At 51.8% G+C, this 17,978-nt stretch overlaps 4 protein-coding genes across 4 annotated transcripts; 1 reads left to right on the forward strand and 3 right to left on the reverse strand.

The window, feature by feature from the left end:
* Window positions 1-275: 275 nt before the first annotated feature.
* Window positions 276-1,546, reverse strand: TRIVIDRAFT_215920 (uncharacterized protein; the record flags this gene model as incomplete). Its single annotated transcript, XM_014102652.1, has 2 exons — window positions 276-1,159; window positions 1,218-1,546. The coding sequence occupies 2 exons, from the start codon at window positions 1,453-1,455 to the stop codon at window positions 480-482; spliced, it is 918 nt and encodes a 305-aa protein (XP_013958127.1).
* Window positions 1,547-3,836: 2,290 nt separating this feature from the next.
* Window positions 3,837-4,624, reverse strand: TRIVIDRAFT_200251 (uncharacterized protein; the record flags this gene model as incomplete). The annotated part of the gene is made up of 2 exons (XM_014102653.1): window positions 3,837-4,555; window positions 4,621-4,624. 2 exons carry the CDS (start codon window positions 4,622-4,624, stop codon window positions 3,837-3,839), a joined length of 723 nt encoding a protein of 240 aa, XP_013958128.1.
* Window positions 4,625-6,771: 2,147 nt separating this feature from the next.
* Window positions 6,772-9,168, reverse strand: TRIVIDRAFT_179371 (uncharacterized protein; the record flags this gene model as incomplete). Its single annotated transcript, XM_014102654.1, has 2 exons — window positions 6,772-6,872; window positions 6,945-9,168. 2 exons carry the CDS (start codon window positions 9,166-9,168, stop codon window positions 6,772-6,774), a joined length of 2,325 nt encoding a protein of 774 aa, XP_013958129.1.
* A 5,592-nt stretch (window positions 9,169-14,760) lies between these two features.
* Window positions 14,761-16,469, forward strand: TRIVIDRAFT_190821 (beta subunit of hypothetical CAAX farnesyltransferase; the record flags this gene model as incomplete). Its single annotated transcript, XM_014102655.1, has 5 exons — window positions 14,761-15,368; window positions 15,431-15,558; window positions 15,638-15,755; window positions 15,838-16,143; window positions 16,217-16,469. 5 exons carry the CDS (start codon window positions 14,761-14,763, stop codon window positions 16,467-16,469), a joined length of 1,413 nt encoding a protein of 470 aa, XP_013958130.1.
* Window positions 16,470-17,978: the final 1,509 nt, after the last annotated feature.

Below are 17,978 nucleotides of genomic sequence, written 5' to 3' on the forward strand. Positions count from 1 at the left end.
ACAAGTCGAGGGGAGCCGGTACGTTAGCATGGCGACGCTTTCCGAGCATAAAAATCAGGACGAAGGACACATTTTAAAGAGCCGGTAGAGGGGAGGTTACGAATCTCTAGAAGCTTCACGAAGCAGCAAGTGGCGGTTCTACATGAAGCTTTGCTCCACTAAATGCACCACCCCGATACATGTATACCCGATAACTCAGCACCATGGCCTGATTCTCAATTACGATGCTTGATAGTGTTTATATCACCAAAATTTCACGATTCAAAGAGGAAGATAAGTTTGCGAGACTTGTCAATATTGACTAGTCAGAGCTGTATTGAAGCGTGCCGCAATAATGGCAACGCTGAAATGTGCTAAAATAAACTATTGATGACCAGTGTAGATGGCCAAGTTCCCATATCTGCTTTAAAAAGAAGTTCCCAAAAACGCCGAACCGTCCAATTCAGTCATAACAGTGCGGTCGTAAGCAAAAGGCACGTTTACTGGCCACCACGAAGGCGAAGGACCAAGTGCAGTGTGCTCTCCTTCTGGATGTTGTAGTCGCTCAAGGTGCGACCGTCTTCCAGCTGCTTACCAGCGAAGATCAAGCGCTGCTGGTCAGGAGGAATGCCCTCCTTGTCTTGGATCTTGGACTTGACGTTGTCGATGGTATCAGAAGACTCCACCTCGAGGGTGATAGTCTTGCCGGTCAGGGTCTTGACAAAGATTTGCATACCACCACGGAGACGGAGGACAAGGTGAAGTGTGCTCTCCTTCTGAATGTTGTAGTCGCTCAAAGTGCGGCCGTCCTCAAGCTGCTTGCCAGCAAAGATAAGACGCTGCTGATCCGGGGGGATACCCTCCTTATCCTGAATCTTTGACTTGACATTGTCGATGGTATCAGAAGACTCCACCTCGAGGGTGATAGTCTTGCCAGTCAGGGTCTTGACGAAAATCTGCATACCACCACGAAGACGAAGGACAAGGTGAAGAGTGGACTCCTTCTGAATGTTGTAGTCGGAGAGGGTTCGGCCATCCTCAAGCTGCTTACCAGCGAAGATGAGTCGCTGCTGGTCAGGAGGGATACCCTCCTTGTCCTGGATCTTCGACTTCACATTGTCGATGGTATCAGAAGATTCCACCTCGAGGGTGATGGTCTTTCCGGTGAGGGTCTTGACGACTGAAGCATATTGTTAGTCACAGTTGCCTAGATGGATAGACTGGATCAGACAACTTACAGATCTGCATACCACCACGAAGGCGGAGAACCAGGTGGAGAGTTGACTCCTTCTGGATGTTGTAGTCGGACAGAGTTCGGCCGTCCTCGAGTTGCTTGCCAGCAAAGATAAGACGCTGCTGGTCAGGAGGGATACCCTCCTTGTCCTGAATCTTGGACTTCACATTGTCGATGGTGTCGGATGACTCCACCTCGAGGGTGATAGTCTTACCGGTCAGGGTCTTGACGAAGATTTGCATGATGGCGGGTTAAGCGGTAATCGCTGGAGGATTCGTGGAGAGAGCAAGAAGATGCGCTGTTAACGGATATTCCTAGGAGGGGAAGAGATGTGAATGGGTATAGGAGAGGAGAGAGAAGAGAAAAATGGCTGCTGACGGGCAGGAGGACCTTTTGTAGGGACGAGAGGAGGAGGAGTGGCAGCCTGAAGGGGGGCGGTGACGCTTTGGCAAGGCCGAGGGAAGGACAGGCGCAGTGACCAGCTGGTGCTCCATCTCGCCGCCTTGCAGGAGGTCACTGGTACGTACCGGCGAGTGAGTGGTGGCAAGCGGCCATGATTCATCAGCCTATGGCCCCGAGAAGGCTCCAGAACCGTCCGGGGAAGGCGACGTGCTGCCGGTACCTCGTGTGCACGCAGCTGGCAGTGGGACGCAAAGTACCCTGGGCCCGCATCCGGATAAATCGCTGCCACTAAGCATCAAGGCAGTCAAGGCAGGTCACCCTATCGAAAACGCAGTGGGGCTTATCGCATGGCTGTGTCCAATAGCGGAGGCAGCTGGCGTGTCATCCGGGCCCCTCTTTGTCGCTTGTCCCGCCGAAAGTGAAGCGCTGCCCAGCCTCTTGCTCACTTTGTTTGCACCACTGCGGCTCAGCGTGGCGAACAAGTCTAATTTCTAAGGAGGCAAACGCGGAGAATACAAAAAGGTGAGTCAATAGCCGCATGTACTTTACATCGTTTTCTTCAACACCAGAGCTGCCTATTTTCTTTCCACTGTAAGACGAGACAAGACAAATCGACTGCGCTGGCCCCCCAAGATGCCGCCTTTCGCCCGAGATGCGATGCCACGGAGTTGTTCGGATGCACAATCGCGTTATCAGACCAGCGGTCAGCATCAGTGACGTATTTGCAATCTCGAGCGCCCATTCTCCGTCTGCATCCAGATTGGGCTGCAGCTGCGACAACAAATCACCTCGCACTTGCAATCACAGTCTGCTAGTCTAGTACTCGTGCAGTCCGGCAGATAGCCTGGCACAGCTTATTCATTCCTTTCAAACGCCAGCGCCGGTCCAGGAACAGGAAAGAATCTTCGGCCGCCAAAATCAGGTTTTCGTCATTCGAGCCAGGGGCCATGCAGCGATTGCATCACCTCCACGATTCAACCTCAGGAGGGGCCGAAACAGCGTCCGCTTTTGGGAGCCACTTCTTTTCGCGCAGAACCGGGGCGGGGCGAGACCAGCGGGGCTTTTCAACGATTGCACGATAGACGCTTTGATTGCATCTGATGGTGATGGGCGTAGTCAATAATTGTGAGACAATTGCTGAAACTTGGGAGAAATGCCGACAACGACAAGGGCGTCGAAATGGCGCATGCGCAAATGTCTCTCTCCCTCCATCTATCGAAGAGCTGGCAATATCGAGCCGCTCTTCTTTGTCTCGGACTCCATCTCTGTAAACCGTATCCCATTAGAAGGTCTGAAGGCGGCCACCTTTATTCCTAAGCCCAACTTGAACGTGGCACCTCTTTTAGTGCTCGACTAGACAAACTCTTCAGTTTTTCGACAGATCAAGAAGCGATGCACTCCCTCGATTGTGTCTTAAGAGTTGTGCTACTCTACCGAGTATCCATAGCTAAATTGAGAGAAGACCCGCAAAGCTTGTTCCATACTTGTATTTTTAGATGCTGGGGCTAAGCTGAAGAGGAACCTGACGATCTCTCTCCACACAAAGTACCTCACAGAGACTACCAATGATCCGCAACGCAGATATATTGAATTAGCGATGGATCAGCTAATAAAGATTCTCGGCATCGCAATGGTGATACCTCTGTAAAGAGGTCTGCCTCAAGAGAAGCCATATCACCACGTATTGCGGCCCTTCCTTTAGGGTAAGTTGGCTCAAGCTCTCACCTATGAGAGACAAAGTAAAAAAGAAAACTGAATAGCAACTTGATGTATTGAAAGAAATTAGCCCATGTAGTATGATGAAGAAAAGGAAAATAATGCAGTATATCCCCCAAATTTTAACCATCAAACTCCCCTTCGCCATTTTCTTATGTCGCCTTATTATCTCTCGAATAATAAAGGTATGAACGACTGAGAACGTTCAAGCTATGATTTTCCTTTCGCTATTTGCAAATTAGGATCATGTTGAATAATTTGTGCATTGATTAACGTACCTTTCTTTCCTGCTTGTTTCTTTTTTCCCTTGCCCCCTCTGTTTGTCGCCTTTGCATCTGATATCCACCTCTCTCATCCATGTCGATGATAGAACGGTGGCCTCTGCAGCATAGCTGACTCAAGCTATTGCAAAAATACCATCTATTTCTTTGTCTTGCGTAGAATTCGTGTTTGGCCGCACATTCCGAGTTGCTGCGCCAGCTCCACTTCTAGCGCCTGTGAAGAGCTATTCAGATCTCTCAATCTTGATGCAGTGTCGTCTCTTGGTTGGCCGTTCTTCCTCTTGACCAACTTCGTCGTCGTCGTCTCCGCTGCTACTACCGGCAGGCTTAGCCATCAAGGATTTCATAAACTGGCGAATTGTAGGGGTTCCTCTTTTCGTCTCCAGAAGGCTTTTCACGTCCAGAAACATGTACTGTAGCATGGGATACAGCATGAGTTTGTTGTGATCGTTAGCGTTCTGTTGGAAAAGCACGAGCAATGTCATAAAAAGAAAGATTGAGTTGGCTAATTCCTCATCGAGAGCAAGGGCTTTGTAATGGGTCGTGACTCCATCGTAGAAAGATGGTTCTTCCGTATGAAAAGCACCCATAAGCTTGTATAGAAGAGTCGTAGATTTCGTCAAATCTATGGCCAGTGGTTCATCCCTGCAGGCTCTCTGAATGGGATCGAGTTTTTCCCAGTCTAAATCCTCTTCTGCGCAGGCTGCTTCAAGATCCCCTAGAAGCGCTGACTTTGATTTCTTAGATGGTTTGGTTTTTTTCAGTTGGCTCTTCAAGGTGGCCCAAACTGGGTGTGTTGTCTTCGGGAGGCTTCGTAAAATGGTGATGGCCTCAGAGTAGTATGCCTCTGCAACCAAAGGCGATTTCCGCTTAGATAGTTTGTCCTTCATGAGGCTACCCAAAAGAGATTGGTGAGCCTCGGTTTTAACGGTGACATCTTGGCCTGCTCGAATAAGCGTGGATCTTCAAGAGGCATCTCACATGACACGTCTTTCATCTTCGACCTACCCATCTTGAGAAATTGAGAACAAGTTGCAGTAGAATGAGTATAAAAATAGGGTATTAGCTGAAGGAGCAGTGCTTGGTGGACTTGTAGTATCAATGATTGAAGAAGGGAAGATCTGTGGGGGGGAAAGAAGAGGAGAGAGGAAGGGAGCAGCTTTGTGGAATATATAGCATCCAAGCTCCTTGCAGCCTCAGGCTGTCAGAATCATGAGAAAGTACATCAAAAGTAGAGTATGTGCACGAGCACGCGAAGGTACTTCTCTGCTGGCTGCCAGGTGATGACATCTGTAAGTCTCATGCTAAGATCACACTCTCCTCCTCCTCCTCCTCCTCCTCCTCCTCCTCCAGTGCAGGCAGCGAGGCTTGCAGTCTTCTTCTCTATTGTCTTTGGAGGGACCATATCCGCTCTCAAGGAACATTAAAGTGTCATTAAGCATTTGAAGTTCTCACTCATAGTGGAATTGACAATACATACTACTACTCGTAGACTCTACCATTACCGTTTACTTTTAGAGAATCTCCCCTCCACCACTATGACCCGACACCGCTTCTCCCTTCGCTGTCTGTTTGTATTTATTGATTCATGTGCTGGCATCTAATCTTGGATGTCAGTCCTAGGTATGGTCCACGGCCAAATCAATGTGTCACTAGCTGAGCGATTACTTGCATATACTTCTAGAACTATTTGACTTTGCTTCCTCTCATCTACTACCCGGTGCCGCCAGAACCCCCGGGCTGAATAGCACAGAGTATCTCGCCCCAGAAGAAAAGAAAAATAAAATTATTCGTTTCCCAATCGTATTTCTTATAAACCAGTGCATTTTTCTTGTCTCCAGCGAGTTGGTAAATAAGCCTCAATTGCATACAGGGTAGGTCGCAGAATCCGCCAAATCCCCTCTACTCCACCAACGAATCCATGGGAATGAGACAGTCTGTTCAATTAATAGATGCTCATGTCTTTTCTCTCACACTCTCCAAGATCGAATAACGGCAATACTTATCCAGTATCATTATAGAAGGTTAGCGGTTACCCATACGCCAGCTGCTTAGTGCAATCACCATTCTCTGATTCCAACTAAATGCTCTCATCCAACATCCCGTATGCTTCCTATGATACCAGGCCCAAAATGCTCACTGCCGTCAGGAGTAGCTTTGAGAATAAACATGACATCCACTTTCAGCATCTACGCTCATCAATCTTTATAGAGGTTAAACATTTCGCAGCGTTGCTTGCCTTAAATACAATAACTACATCTCAGTTGTCTCATCCCCTCCACTGTCCGTGTTTGCATCAGTGCTCAATGGACGCAAAGGAGGCAAGGCTATCACAAAACATAGCTCAGCCATTTGGCCGTGGAGAAGCTCTGCCTGCGAGGTAGGCTATGGGTTTACTCATGCAAACACATATTAATCGATCGTCAAGAAAGGTCATCATGATGAAAAACAGTTGCTTCCATTAACAATAGTCAAAGCCGTTTTTTTATTCGTGGCATTCCCGGCCATCGCACCCAACTGCCTAACTGGTCAAGGCATCATGTCAAATCATCCCACTCCATCCAAGGCCAGGTCAAAAGCCGTGGCCCAAGGCGCCTATACCATGCATGTTCGTCTATGCTGCATAGCCACCTGTCTGTCTGTAGATTCCATAACACTACATCATGCAACATGATCCCATAACGAACATAATCGAGAGTTTTCACCTCTCCGCCGCAAAAAAAAAGCCAAAAAAAAAAAAAAAAATCAAATCGCAAATTCCCGTGTGAAAAAAGATGAGCTGCCCGATGGAGTAAAAACCAAAGTGTAAAGATAGAGAGAGACATAGAGTGAAAGGAGAGGTCTTCTTCAAGTCATACATTCGTGGAAGAAAGTCATATCAAGCTCGTAAGACATTCCGCAATACCGTCGTGTTGCATGGCGGCGGTCAACCAATGAAGAATAGGAACGCTAAGGTGAAGTAGATGGCGAGCTCAAAAGCCGTCCTCAAAGATTTATGCAGAGAATCTTATCACAACGCCGTCGCTGAATGACCGTAAAAAGATTCATGTAAAAAGAAAGTCGTGAAGGAAATGATGGTGACGAGCGCGTCTACTCGAGCCTGCCCCCATGACAAGGAAAAAAGATGAAACAAACAAACAATTAGAAACCCTCTATTAGTTAGTTAGCCCGAATAACAAGCTTCGACAAGAACTTGTTTGAAAGCGAATCAAAATCGTAGCGATCAAACTTGGCTTCTCTCCGAGTTCGCAAGTAAGCCTCTGTAAAGTTTATTAGTATACCGTGCCCTCATGTAACCATGTTTGATGGAGCACAAGTGTGTGCAAACTTACCATGCTTGATGACATGTTGTCGCACCTCAGTCATGGCATCACAGACGGCAACATTGTTGTGAAGCAGGTGGCCGTGCTCACGAGTGTCCCAGTCGGTGAAGGCTGGGAGCTTCTGAGAGATGGCGTGGAAGAGGCCCACAATAACACCGACAGGGGTAGTTTCCATGTCGTTGCAGAACTTGTTCACCGCCACAGGGTCAGGGACGCGGTAGTGGCAGTCAAACTGCATCTCTTCCCAAACGGCAAGGAGGATGGAGGCCAGGAGGAAGATGGTTGGCCAGTTCTTCATCTTCTCACCGCTGTAGACACCAGAGTAGAGGGCAGACAGCTCCTCCAGGATGTCCTTCTGAAGCTCGCGCCACATGTCAGCCAGAGCACACTTAATCTGGAAGTTGATCATGACAGGCGCAACGGTGCGGCCATAGTACTTGGAGTCCTCATCGTCGATCTGGCCGTCAAGCGGCATCTCGGATCCCTGGCTCTCAACCATGGTGATGTGCATAGTCAAGTTGTAAGCAAGGACCAACTTAAGGGCCTTTCGGATGACAGGCATCTTCTCCTTGACGTAGTACCGGTGAGCGGTCTTGAGGATCTCGGTGATGAAGGGAGTACCCTCGAAGTGGTCGTCAATGAAGTCTTCAAAGGGACCCTCGATGTGTTTATCGAGATACTCGGAGAGAGCATCAATGCGGATGCCCTCAGCACCGACATCGAGCTTCTCGGTACGAGTCTCAAAGTCAATCGTGTCGTTGGTGGTGACATACGACTCGACCCACTCGACGGAGAAGCAGCTGTCATCGGCAACGTAGACCTCGCGAACCATGACGGGCAGGGCAAATCCATAGCCGTGGGTGATCCACATGAGCGTTTCCTTTTGGGCAAAGCCCTTGACGTTGTAGACGGATACGCCACGGTCCATGTGCCTCTCATAGTCGGCCTTCCAGTCCTTCATAAAGTAGCCAATGTCCTTGATGTCAATTCGCGTGCAGGGGACTTGCCAGAGGCGAGCGTGAGATGGCTGGCATCCAGCGCAGGGCTCTCCCTTATCGCAAGTCTTCTTAAGGAATTTGCATCGCAGGCAAGCACGCAGCTTTCTTATCTCGCTGGCTTGCTTTCGCTGCTCTGGCAAAAGAGGTCCCTTTCTGCGGCCAACCTTCTTCTCGGTAGATCCATCCTTCTTTCCGTTGGAGATGCGCCTGACGACGGTCTTGGGTGCCTTGGCAATCGGGCTCTTGCGGATGCCCGTTCCCGCGCTTCTCCTGGAGGTGGTGCTAGATGAAGAGGGGGAAACTGAGCCTGCTCCACTGCCAGGGCTGTGGCGGGTGGAAGACTCGCCCTTGATGGGAACAGGGGCAGCTACCGAGGTAGGGCTGTGGTTGTGGCTGTGGCTATGGCTATGGCTATGACTATGGCTGTTGTCATGGCTGTGATGGTGACCATCCGTCGAGTAGCAATTCCGGTGACCGTTGTTGTGGTTGTCGGCCTGGCCATCAGATTCTGGTGAGAAGGGAGAATAAGGGAATGGGGGGATTTCCTCGAAGCTACCGACCTCGACCGAGTTGCCACCGTCTGAAGAATCAGAGTTGGTTCGCAGATGAAGTGTCTGCGAAGGATTGAAAATAGCAGCACTTGGAGTAGGCTGAAATAGCTCATGGCCAGGATGTCCCCAGTCCACCATTGCCCACCCATCACCCGATGATGAGGATGGTAATGAGAGGACCTCAAGATAGGTTCCAGTGGGTGAATTGCTACCAACGGTGGGCAGGCCATCGAGCTGCAGGGTGTTTTGAAAGTCTTGCCAGTTTCCCATTCCCGCGCCTCCCCAGTGCATTGCGTGTGCGGTATCATCCAAGGCGGGCATCGAGCTGAAGGGCGACTCTAGTAAATGGGTTTGTAACGCAGCCTGCGTCGTCGCTGGTAGATGATATTCGAGAGGATGGTAGCCCGGAAATGCATTAAAATTCAACAGTGTGGATTCCTGGATGTATTGTGACAAGTCGTGCGCAGGCAAGGCCTGGTGTTGCGCCGCGGAAGCAGCCTGTTGCTGGTGGTGGTGAAGAGCCCAGTCGGTTAGAGGGTTTGTGTGTTGCTGGTAGGGAGAGTGCTGCAGGGGCGAGTGATGGCTGTGAGGGCTGGACATGTGTGAGAGAGGCGAGTTTGGGTGGAATTCCTCGGGGGAGCTGCCTCGAGCTCCCGGAGGCGAGTTGTTGGCGTTGGCGTTCATGTCGATGGGAAGAGACCAAGAGCCAGTGACGAGGTTAGACGCAGGCCCTGGGCTTGAGTGAGCTGTGGTTGTGGTTGAGTAGCTATACGCAGCAGCCCGGTCCCGCTGGTGCTGTTCAAAGGTCAGATCGAGTAAGGCATCGCCCCCGCCGTTGACATTGTAGTCGAGGGTCATTCTGGGAGAGGAGAGAGGAACAATCAAGCGTTCCGCTTGGATGCGAGCAAAGGACGTATTGTATGAAGGTGAGCCGATGACACCGCTCTTTCGTGTTGTGATGTTGGCACTCGATGCGATGAGGGATGATCGGGATTACGGCGGGGAGAGATGGGAAAAAGGAAGAGAAGGGAAGCGTCCGGGGTGCGAAGAGAAACGAAACGGTTTGCTGCAGGCCAGCTGGATGGCGCTATGGCGCGCTCTTGTTCTTTCTTGGGTGCCTAGACGAACAGCCGCTGGCAGGTTCCGGCGCCCAGACAGTCCAGACTCCAGACAGATAGTCAGTCAGAGCGAGCAAGCAAGCAAGCAGCAAGCAGTGCTACCGTGGTACTACTGTAAGTATAGTGTGGTGGTCTGTACAGTACAGTCTGGTAGTGGTGGATGGATGGGATTGAGGAGATGGATGGACGTTGGAGTGGGTGGTCGGCGGGTTGGCATGATTTGGAGGCATCTCGAGCGGGGGCTTGAAGAGGCGGTGAGCTTTGTCGCCCAGCCCCGGGCCGGGACGAGCAGCCAATGGGCGCCGCCAAGGCACATCTGCAGCTGCACAGGTGTGGGGCTGCCGGCCGGCGATCCAGCGAGGGCCACAGCGAGGGCCCCAGGGAGCCACAGAGGGTCACAGCGGGCCACAGAAGGGCCACAGAGGGGGACAGAGCGCTACAGGGCCACGGCGCAGCACCAGGGCCCAATCGGAGCCAACAATGCACTGTGTCGCCGCCAGGACAGTATGACTTGGCCGCGCCCGCGCGACAATGGCGCCATTTGCTGCGCGCCCTTGGTGCCTCATCCGCACTGTGCACAGTGTCGGAGCGTCCTGCCCGCACGTATCGGAGGAGGGGCATCGGGGCGAGACACAGCAGAGAAAGGATCCGAGGGCTCCCTGCTAGTACTAGCAGCAGCTCTTCCTCGACCAGGACCAGGAGGCTATCATCATGCTGGTCATGATACTGTACTCTACTGTTTACAGTACAGCACTTGTCTGTGCTTCGTGCTACCACTGCCAGTCCAGGAGCCATGGCTTGAACTTTTCTCCTGCTAGCCTAACCTAATCTAGCGGGGATCCCGTCCTTGGCTTTACTCTACAGCCCACGACCTCGATGGAACGCGAGACGAAGCATCGCAGCGAAACCACCATCGCCAGACGAAGCGCTGCAGTAGCATCGTTTTGGCTGCGAAAACGGAGCGAGGCCCGGCATCATGACTCTCCAGCACTGGCTATTTGCACTGTCCGAATGCCGTCATATGGCGCGCACCAAGGAACGGCGTTTCATTCCCGAGTCCTTCGTCTCTTGCCTCTGCCAGATCTGGGCTGCCACGTCTTTGGCACGTTTCCAAATACGAACAAACGCCTCACGCTGCACATGCGCTCCGTACGATACGTACATCCGAGTGCTACTTCAGACAGCACATCGTATATATTGCCCCCCCGTGGTCCAACTAGTACTACACGATTCGAGCGAGCCACATCAAGGTCCAGCATCCCCCCCACCTGGACTCCCTTGTCTAGGTTCCATCGCAGCAAGGGTTCATCGGAAAAGCAAGAAGAAGAAAAAAAAGTGAGGAAAAAAAGTGAGCGCGAAGCCTGAGTGGATACGCAACGGCGTCGTTTGCCTTCGCAGCACATTCGTTTAGGCTTCTGGACAGGGTGATTCCCCAGCTTGACGAGCGTTTAGCTCACGATACTGACTTAGAATCCAATAGTATCCCGCCATGGATCAATTAAAACACAAGAAATCAAGAACGAGCGCCTCCCTCGATTCAGGCGACGGCCTGCTACCCTGGTTGGCCGCCCCATCCGTCCCCAGAGTCCCTCGTACACATGCCATCCTATAACTCGCTGGTTGTCGCCGCTGATGCATTGCCCGCCGAGCTGCGGCATAGGAGTGATGCGCTGTCATTTTGTGGCGTGCACACCAGAGCAGCTAAGGCTCCAGCTAAACCCTTATCACCGACCATGGCCAGACCCGATAGATCTGCTGCTCTGCTACGTGTATAATGCGGGTGTTACAAATCGAGTGCTTTGTAGTGCCACCGTCGTTCGGACAGAAAACATTGATCCTTTTTGCCACGGTTCTCGCCATAGCCGCCGGCCAGTCGGGCAGCGTGATGCAACCATGGCCAAGATATGCTATCCAGGTCGACTTTTGCAAAATCTTGTGGACGGTACATGCATGAGGAGCAGGGTGCCGAGACACTCTGCCCTGTAATACTAACACACATTGCTCGATACATGGACGGCGGACATCTGAGCCAAAGCATTCCCCCCAGCCTCGCCTACCTTGCCTAAAGCCGTTTAAGCTAGACAATGCCCGGGCTGGGAGGACAGTGAATCCGAGACATACATACTAGTATTACTACATACTACTATTCCTCTACGGCGAGGCTTGCAGCAATGATGTGCGCCCAAGCAGAATCCAGCTAGATCGGTATTCACCTACACTTTGGCGATCGATCATCATTAGGATATGCATGCGGGTGTCCCATGTGCCTTAGAGTGCTTGATCTCTTTCGCTGCATCGGGTTAACTCTTGTTGTGGGCATTGGCCGGACCATTGCACAAAAGTAGAGACTCGGGACTTATTTAAAAGGCAAGGGAGCATTGGCGGATAGATACCGTCCTCCCCGTTGTCTATTAGCCCGCCTGACGATGCAGGAAGCAGGCCTATTCCACCGAGTATCTGCCCAGCAAATGGTGAGCTGCCAGTAGTACGAGAGTGGCAGAGGGCTGCTTACCTGCCCTCGGTGACGGCCGAATCAGCTGCCTAATCGCGGTAATCAGTCTTCATCATCATGATAAACAAAACGGCTGGCTCCGGAATATTCAAGCTCCATTCCATGCTGAACTCCAGCCACTCGACTTACCTCAGCGACGCAGCTCTACACTACCAAATGCTAGTCTCAACACCAACATCTGAGCCTCGCCATCTGGGTCCGCTAGCCGATAAAAAAAATTATACTCCGTAACGCCGTTGCCGATTAGAGCTCCATACGAGTACATAGTACATGAACAAGATGCTGAGTCGCGCTGCCCTAGTGCTAGCAACTGTCATGCATTTGCATTGATGGCTCCAAAAGGGCAGCTTCTTGCTGCTTGGACAGCCGCTCCTCGCCTGATTTTTTTTTTTTTTTTGCCATTGCCTCGACTGCCGCAAACGCTCCGCTGCCCAACCGCCATGGCCCCCTGCCGCAGCATTGCACCATGGCCTGCCCTGCTTCTCTTGTTAGCTGCAGCGCGTGTTCAAACGTGCTCAGTTTGGGCAAACTGAACCGCACGATCTCGTACTATTTTTGCTGCGATGCTCTGCTAGCAGGCCCCCCCCTAGGAGACCCATCGCCAGCCACCGGAGTCAGGAGGGTCAGAGCGCTACTCCAAACCTCGCTGTGGGCAAAGAGCATTGAAAGGGCCCGCCGAGATGCTTGAGCCGGACGCAGTGCTAAACGACCAACAAGGACTCGAAGGGTGCGGAAATGCCTTCCTCGGCGAACGTGTCCCGGCCCAACCCCGCCTCAGGCTGTTGATGTGTGTTACATTCTGCCCTCGGCTGTCTGAGACACAAGATCACATTACCCACTTTGAAGATCTGGGAGGGCGAAGGCGAAAGAGAAGTCCGCCAAGAGCCGAGGGGGGCCCTGCACAGCCGACGACAGAAAGTTGGCGGCTCGTGATACCAAGCTCGCTCAAAGGGGATCGACGGCACATCCATGATATACCCGGACCAGATGCTTGATTGAAGGGTCTGGTGCCCGTCTTGATATGTCACGATGTAGGTCTATCGACCCTTTTCCGCCCTGTCCGAGGCGGAAGTCCAAAATGTGAATATTTATTGGCAGGGATGATGATTGTTGCATGACCGTTTTCCTCAGTCAACGCATATGGACTCACCCACGTTTTACCAAGGCTAGCAATCCGATTCCCCCGGGTCCATCACGTTCTCATAAGTTGTCATTGGGGTTTGAATCTTGCATAATATCAGGGTCTTGTCAGCACGAAGATCGGATTATATTGTCTCCTGAGGATCATGATTTCTGACGTTGCCAACCCTCGAGGTTTAGCCGGCTGAGAAGCTCAAAGGCCCCGCAGAATCATGACTCGAGACGGGCTGGCATCTGCCGTCCGTCATCCAAGCGAATTGCCATCGTGCGACTCGGCAAACTAACGGGACATGGTTGATGCCTCATCGTACAGTACAGGGCAGTAGAGTAATCCGGATGTGTCCGCGTCTCAGCACAGCATGTGGCATTCTCATGGTGGAGAGACAATCAGCCTGTACTGTAGGTGGAAGATGGGCCGACTGGTCTTCTAGAAGTTATACTAGTGTCAAACAATGGCCTGTTGAGGCCAGGATCTTCTACTCTATAGGTTGTAAGGTTGCGATTGCCGACGAGTAGTAGCACAGAATGACAGGCATCGCCGTTCTTACTTCCCAGTTGGCTGTTTAGTCAATAACCAGGTCCTAGATATCAGCTCTGGGTGTCAACAGGGGATATGCCAGCTAAACAGGACACAAGCGTTGGTGATTAGTTTCTACCAAATCAAGAGTTGTGCAACAGACGGAGGGAGCAGACGACACGAGAATAAGCATCTCATTTACAGCCACAGCCGCAGAAAACATTGTTTCCCTTTGAGAAATAAAGAGTTCCAGGAGTAGTGACGAGGCAGTAAGGGGAGAGGCCGGCCGAATCTCCCAATACATGTATCGAAGGAGGCGCAACCAGAATAGGCCTCGAAGATCCAGGGTTACAGCCATATCCCGAATAGCTCACGCAAATCTCGTTTGAATGCCATTCAAGGGATCGCCGCTAACGACTAGGCTTTAAAGGCTAAAGCCACAACGTCGTTCAACAATATGTTTCAGCTACGTCTATAATGTTTGGGCTTGTTAGCTCGAGTTCTCGGGGGCGTGATGACGGCGCAACTGGAGAATGCCTCTGTACACATACACTGCTGTCTGGTTCCATTCAACTCGGGCAAATCAACATCTTTGCCAATATCTGGCTATTCCTTTCAGCCTCGGCAGTGGCAGGAAGTTGGGTTCAATATTGGAGCCTATCTAACAACATGAACCAGAAAGTGGGCGTCGCGGAGAGAGGGGAAGGGGCGCTAAATTGCTACCCGGGATATTGCCGGCAACAATACTTTGGCTACGACTTCCTCTGCCTATTGTTCTGTTACGGCCTGACCATTAGTTTATACTGAGTGTACCGTTCCCGGGCTGTTTGTCAATAGCTCAAAGCACCAGCAAGGTGGGAGGATGAGCGGGGTTGAAATCTGCTGCCCTGCTAAAAAGATGACAAGGCCCTGAGTCCAGACACATGATGAAATCTCGAGCACATTTACGAAGTCGTCCTCGAGTAATCTTTAGGCATCATCTGAGAAACATGGCCGCAGCCGTGGGACAACAGCCAGGCCCGGCGGCACATGGCGTACACCAACAAGATGCGTCTGATACACCCGTGCCCAGTCTCTTCACGCTACCTCCTGTGATTCGCGATGCGCTGGAGACGGACTCATCTCACATCCAGGATGCAACCGTCGACGAGTGTCTGCCCTTCTTGACTGGCAGAGAACACCGCTACCTCAACTCCCATGGCATCCCTCGCCTGGACAAGGCACGGCATGCAAGGTTCCTAACAAAGCAGCTAGGAGTGCTGCCGAGCGCATACGTGGGAGCGGATCCAAGCCGGCCGTGGATATTCTACTGGTGCCTGAATGCCCTGTCTCTCCTTGGTGAGGACGTTGAGCCTTATCGCGCCAAGCTTGTTGAGACAGTGCGTCCGATACAGAACGAAACAGGTGGATTCGGAGGGGGTTTTGGCCAGGCCTCACACCTCGCCACCACGTATGCAGTTGTTCTTTCGCTGGCACTGGTCGGTGGGGACGAGACATTCGAGGTGGTTGACAGGAGAAGCATGTGGAAGTGGTTGTGCCAACTAAAGCAGCCGGATGGTGGGTTCCAGATGGCTGTCGGGGGCGAGGAGGATGTCAGGCAAGTCTTTGATCGGCACGCCCATGCTGTGATACCAGTCTGCTAACTGATGTCTTGCTCAGGGGGGCCTACTGTGCGGCTGTTGTGATTTCGCTGCTCAACCTGCCCTTGAATCTATCACCCGAATCTCCTGCCTATGCCGCTGGCCACACTGATCTCCTTAGTGGACTTGGGGAATGGGTACGGCTGTGTAAGTTGTCTCTGCCCGGACATGTGTTCCGACCATCCCGTCCTAATTGCCACTCTGTCTAACAAGAATGAACATCCAGGCCAGACGTACGAGGGAGGCGTGTCAGCAAAGCACGGGGTCGAGGCGCATGGCGCATACGCCTTCTGTGCTCTAGGATGTCTCTCAATTATTGATTCCCCACACCGAAGCGTTAGACGGTAAGTGTCTCAATCTAGGGTGCTGTCTATTGACGCAGTGCCATGAGAGCTTTGCATTCTGACCCGTTCTCCGGCGCGGTAGGTACATGGATGTGCCACGTCTTATCTCTTGGCTCTCATCTCGCCAGTATGCTCCAGAAGGTGGCTTTTCAGGCCGCACGAACAAGCTTGTCGACGGCTGTTATAGTCACTGGGTTGGCGGATGTTGGCCCCTGATCGAAGCCAGTCTGAGCGGGCCTGAGGGGCCGACAGCTGGCCCTGCAGGTCGCCCGCTCGAAGCCACCGATGCAGACGACAGCTTGTTCAGCCGAAATGGTTTGATTCGATACATCCTTTGCTGTTGTCAAGACATGTCTAAGAGGGGTGGATTGAGGGACAAACCTAGCAAGTGGGTGCTCCCTTTCCCAGAGCGAGACTTTACAGAGCAATCACACTGATGCCTTTTTTTTTTGTGTCCACAGGTACTCGGACGCGTACCACTCATGCTACGTTCTATCCGGTCTCAGCTCCGCACAAACTAAGTGGCGTTTGGTTGCCTCTCGTGCCGATGAAACCCTTCTCGGAGACGATCGTTGGGAGGCGTCACCTCACACAAGCGGAGTCCAAATCTTTGACGAAGAAGACCGCATTGCGACTACGCATCCCGTCTATGCAATTCCCCAACATAGAGTCGACGAGATTCGAAGTTACTTCCTGTCAAAGGAGGGCTTCTAATTGTAACGGGGTAAAAGTGGTTATTCGATACCGGACACTGCTTACTCGTTCTAGCGGAGCACTAACCCGGCACTTGCCCAGTCATTTGTCCTATACCAGGCTGCAGAGAGAGCATGTACGTGTGCACGATAAGGGTTAACCACATGTTATAATCACGTGTCCCTCAGGGGGTTAGATACAGTCCTTGATCTTGAGTCGTTGAAACGAGGACGTGTTGAGATGGCAGACGAGTGGGTCGAGCGATGGCCGCCAATAGCACTATGCTACGACGCACTACTATCCGATCCTTCGAGGGACAGGACGGTGGACAGGGTTTCTCTTGGCCGATCCGACCGCTTGGCCATGGATCGATGAAATCCGCCACCGCTTGATTGATTTTTTTTTTTTCTTATTCTCCTTGGTTGACGGCTCACCAGCTGCCAAAGTTGCAAGGAAACCAACATGTACATGAATCATTTAGAGCATATCAACTGTCATTTGGGACCGTGATCCAACCAGCTCATTTCGAATGGGATGACCCACGATCTTCCGCACACGTGAAAAGTGAATCCAAGGTGGCATCTGAACGCTGTACAAGTAGCTCGGGCTTATTCCTTCGCGAAGCAGGCCGTCTGGGGTGGCTATCCCGAAGCAGCACGGAGTACGGTGCAAGGCTCCTCGTTTGGACGGCCGTGCATTGCATGTACGGAGTCCTCCGTACTAGTACTTGTTCCCCACACTCTTTTACCCGTCAAGGGTATGGTCTGCCAAGTCTTCAAGCTGCTGTTTGAAGCAAGTTGTATTTTTGCCCTCCGGATGTCTGTGCTACGCGCCCAGTGGCTCCAATAATGCCCAAGGCAGAGTGTCCTTGTACATGAGGGATTGCGAAATACATGTGTGCTACCTGATAAGTTGGAGATGCAGGTAGTTTTCCCTTATTCGGTGTCTCCCAAGGGATGATGCCAACACGCTGCTGCCCGCTTACAGATTCCGCAGCGCTAGTTGAAGAAGCATGTCTCGGATGAAGGCTCGTGGGAGGGGTCTGCCTTGCGCCACACCGCATTCGCAGTTCTGCACATCATCGCCAGGCCAAGGGTGGGTTACTATGTATCGAAGGCTGATATTCTTGGAGAAGATTCTGGTCGGCATGGATGCGAGGACGTACCGCATCCCGCCCGAAGCGTCCGCAGACAATGTTGCATGAGTTGTATCATCACCTCTCTTCTCGCATCACCAGGCATCAACAGGTATTGTCGACTACATCACTAGACGATTTCTTCTACAATGTTAGGCTAAAACTACAGCTCACTTCAGGCCGGGCTACGAGGGAGACATGGCATGAGTCCATTAGTTGCTGCGGAGTTACCCCCTACCCTCCAAAAGGCTCAATATTCCAGCAAGCGTCGCCCTTGATCATCAACTGATTGCGCCGTACACATGCACTCTTTTAATGTAAGAAGAGGCAACGAATGCCTCTTTTCTTCTTATTCTGCAAAAATGGCACAGGCCTCACGCACACGCCCCCCTCCG

This window comes from Trichoderma virens, assembly GCF_000170995.1.
Source record: "Trichoderma virens Gv29-8 chromosome Unknown TRIVIscaffold_5, whole genome shotgun sequence".
Lineage (NCBI taxonomy): Eukaryota > Fungi > Ascomycota > Sordariomycetes > Hypocreales > Hypocreaceae > Trichoderma > Trichoderma virens.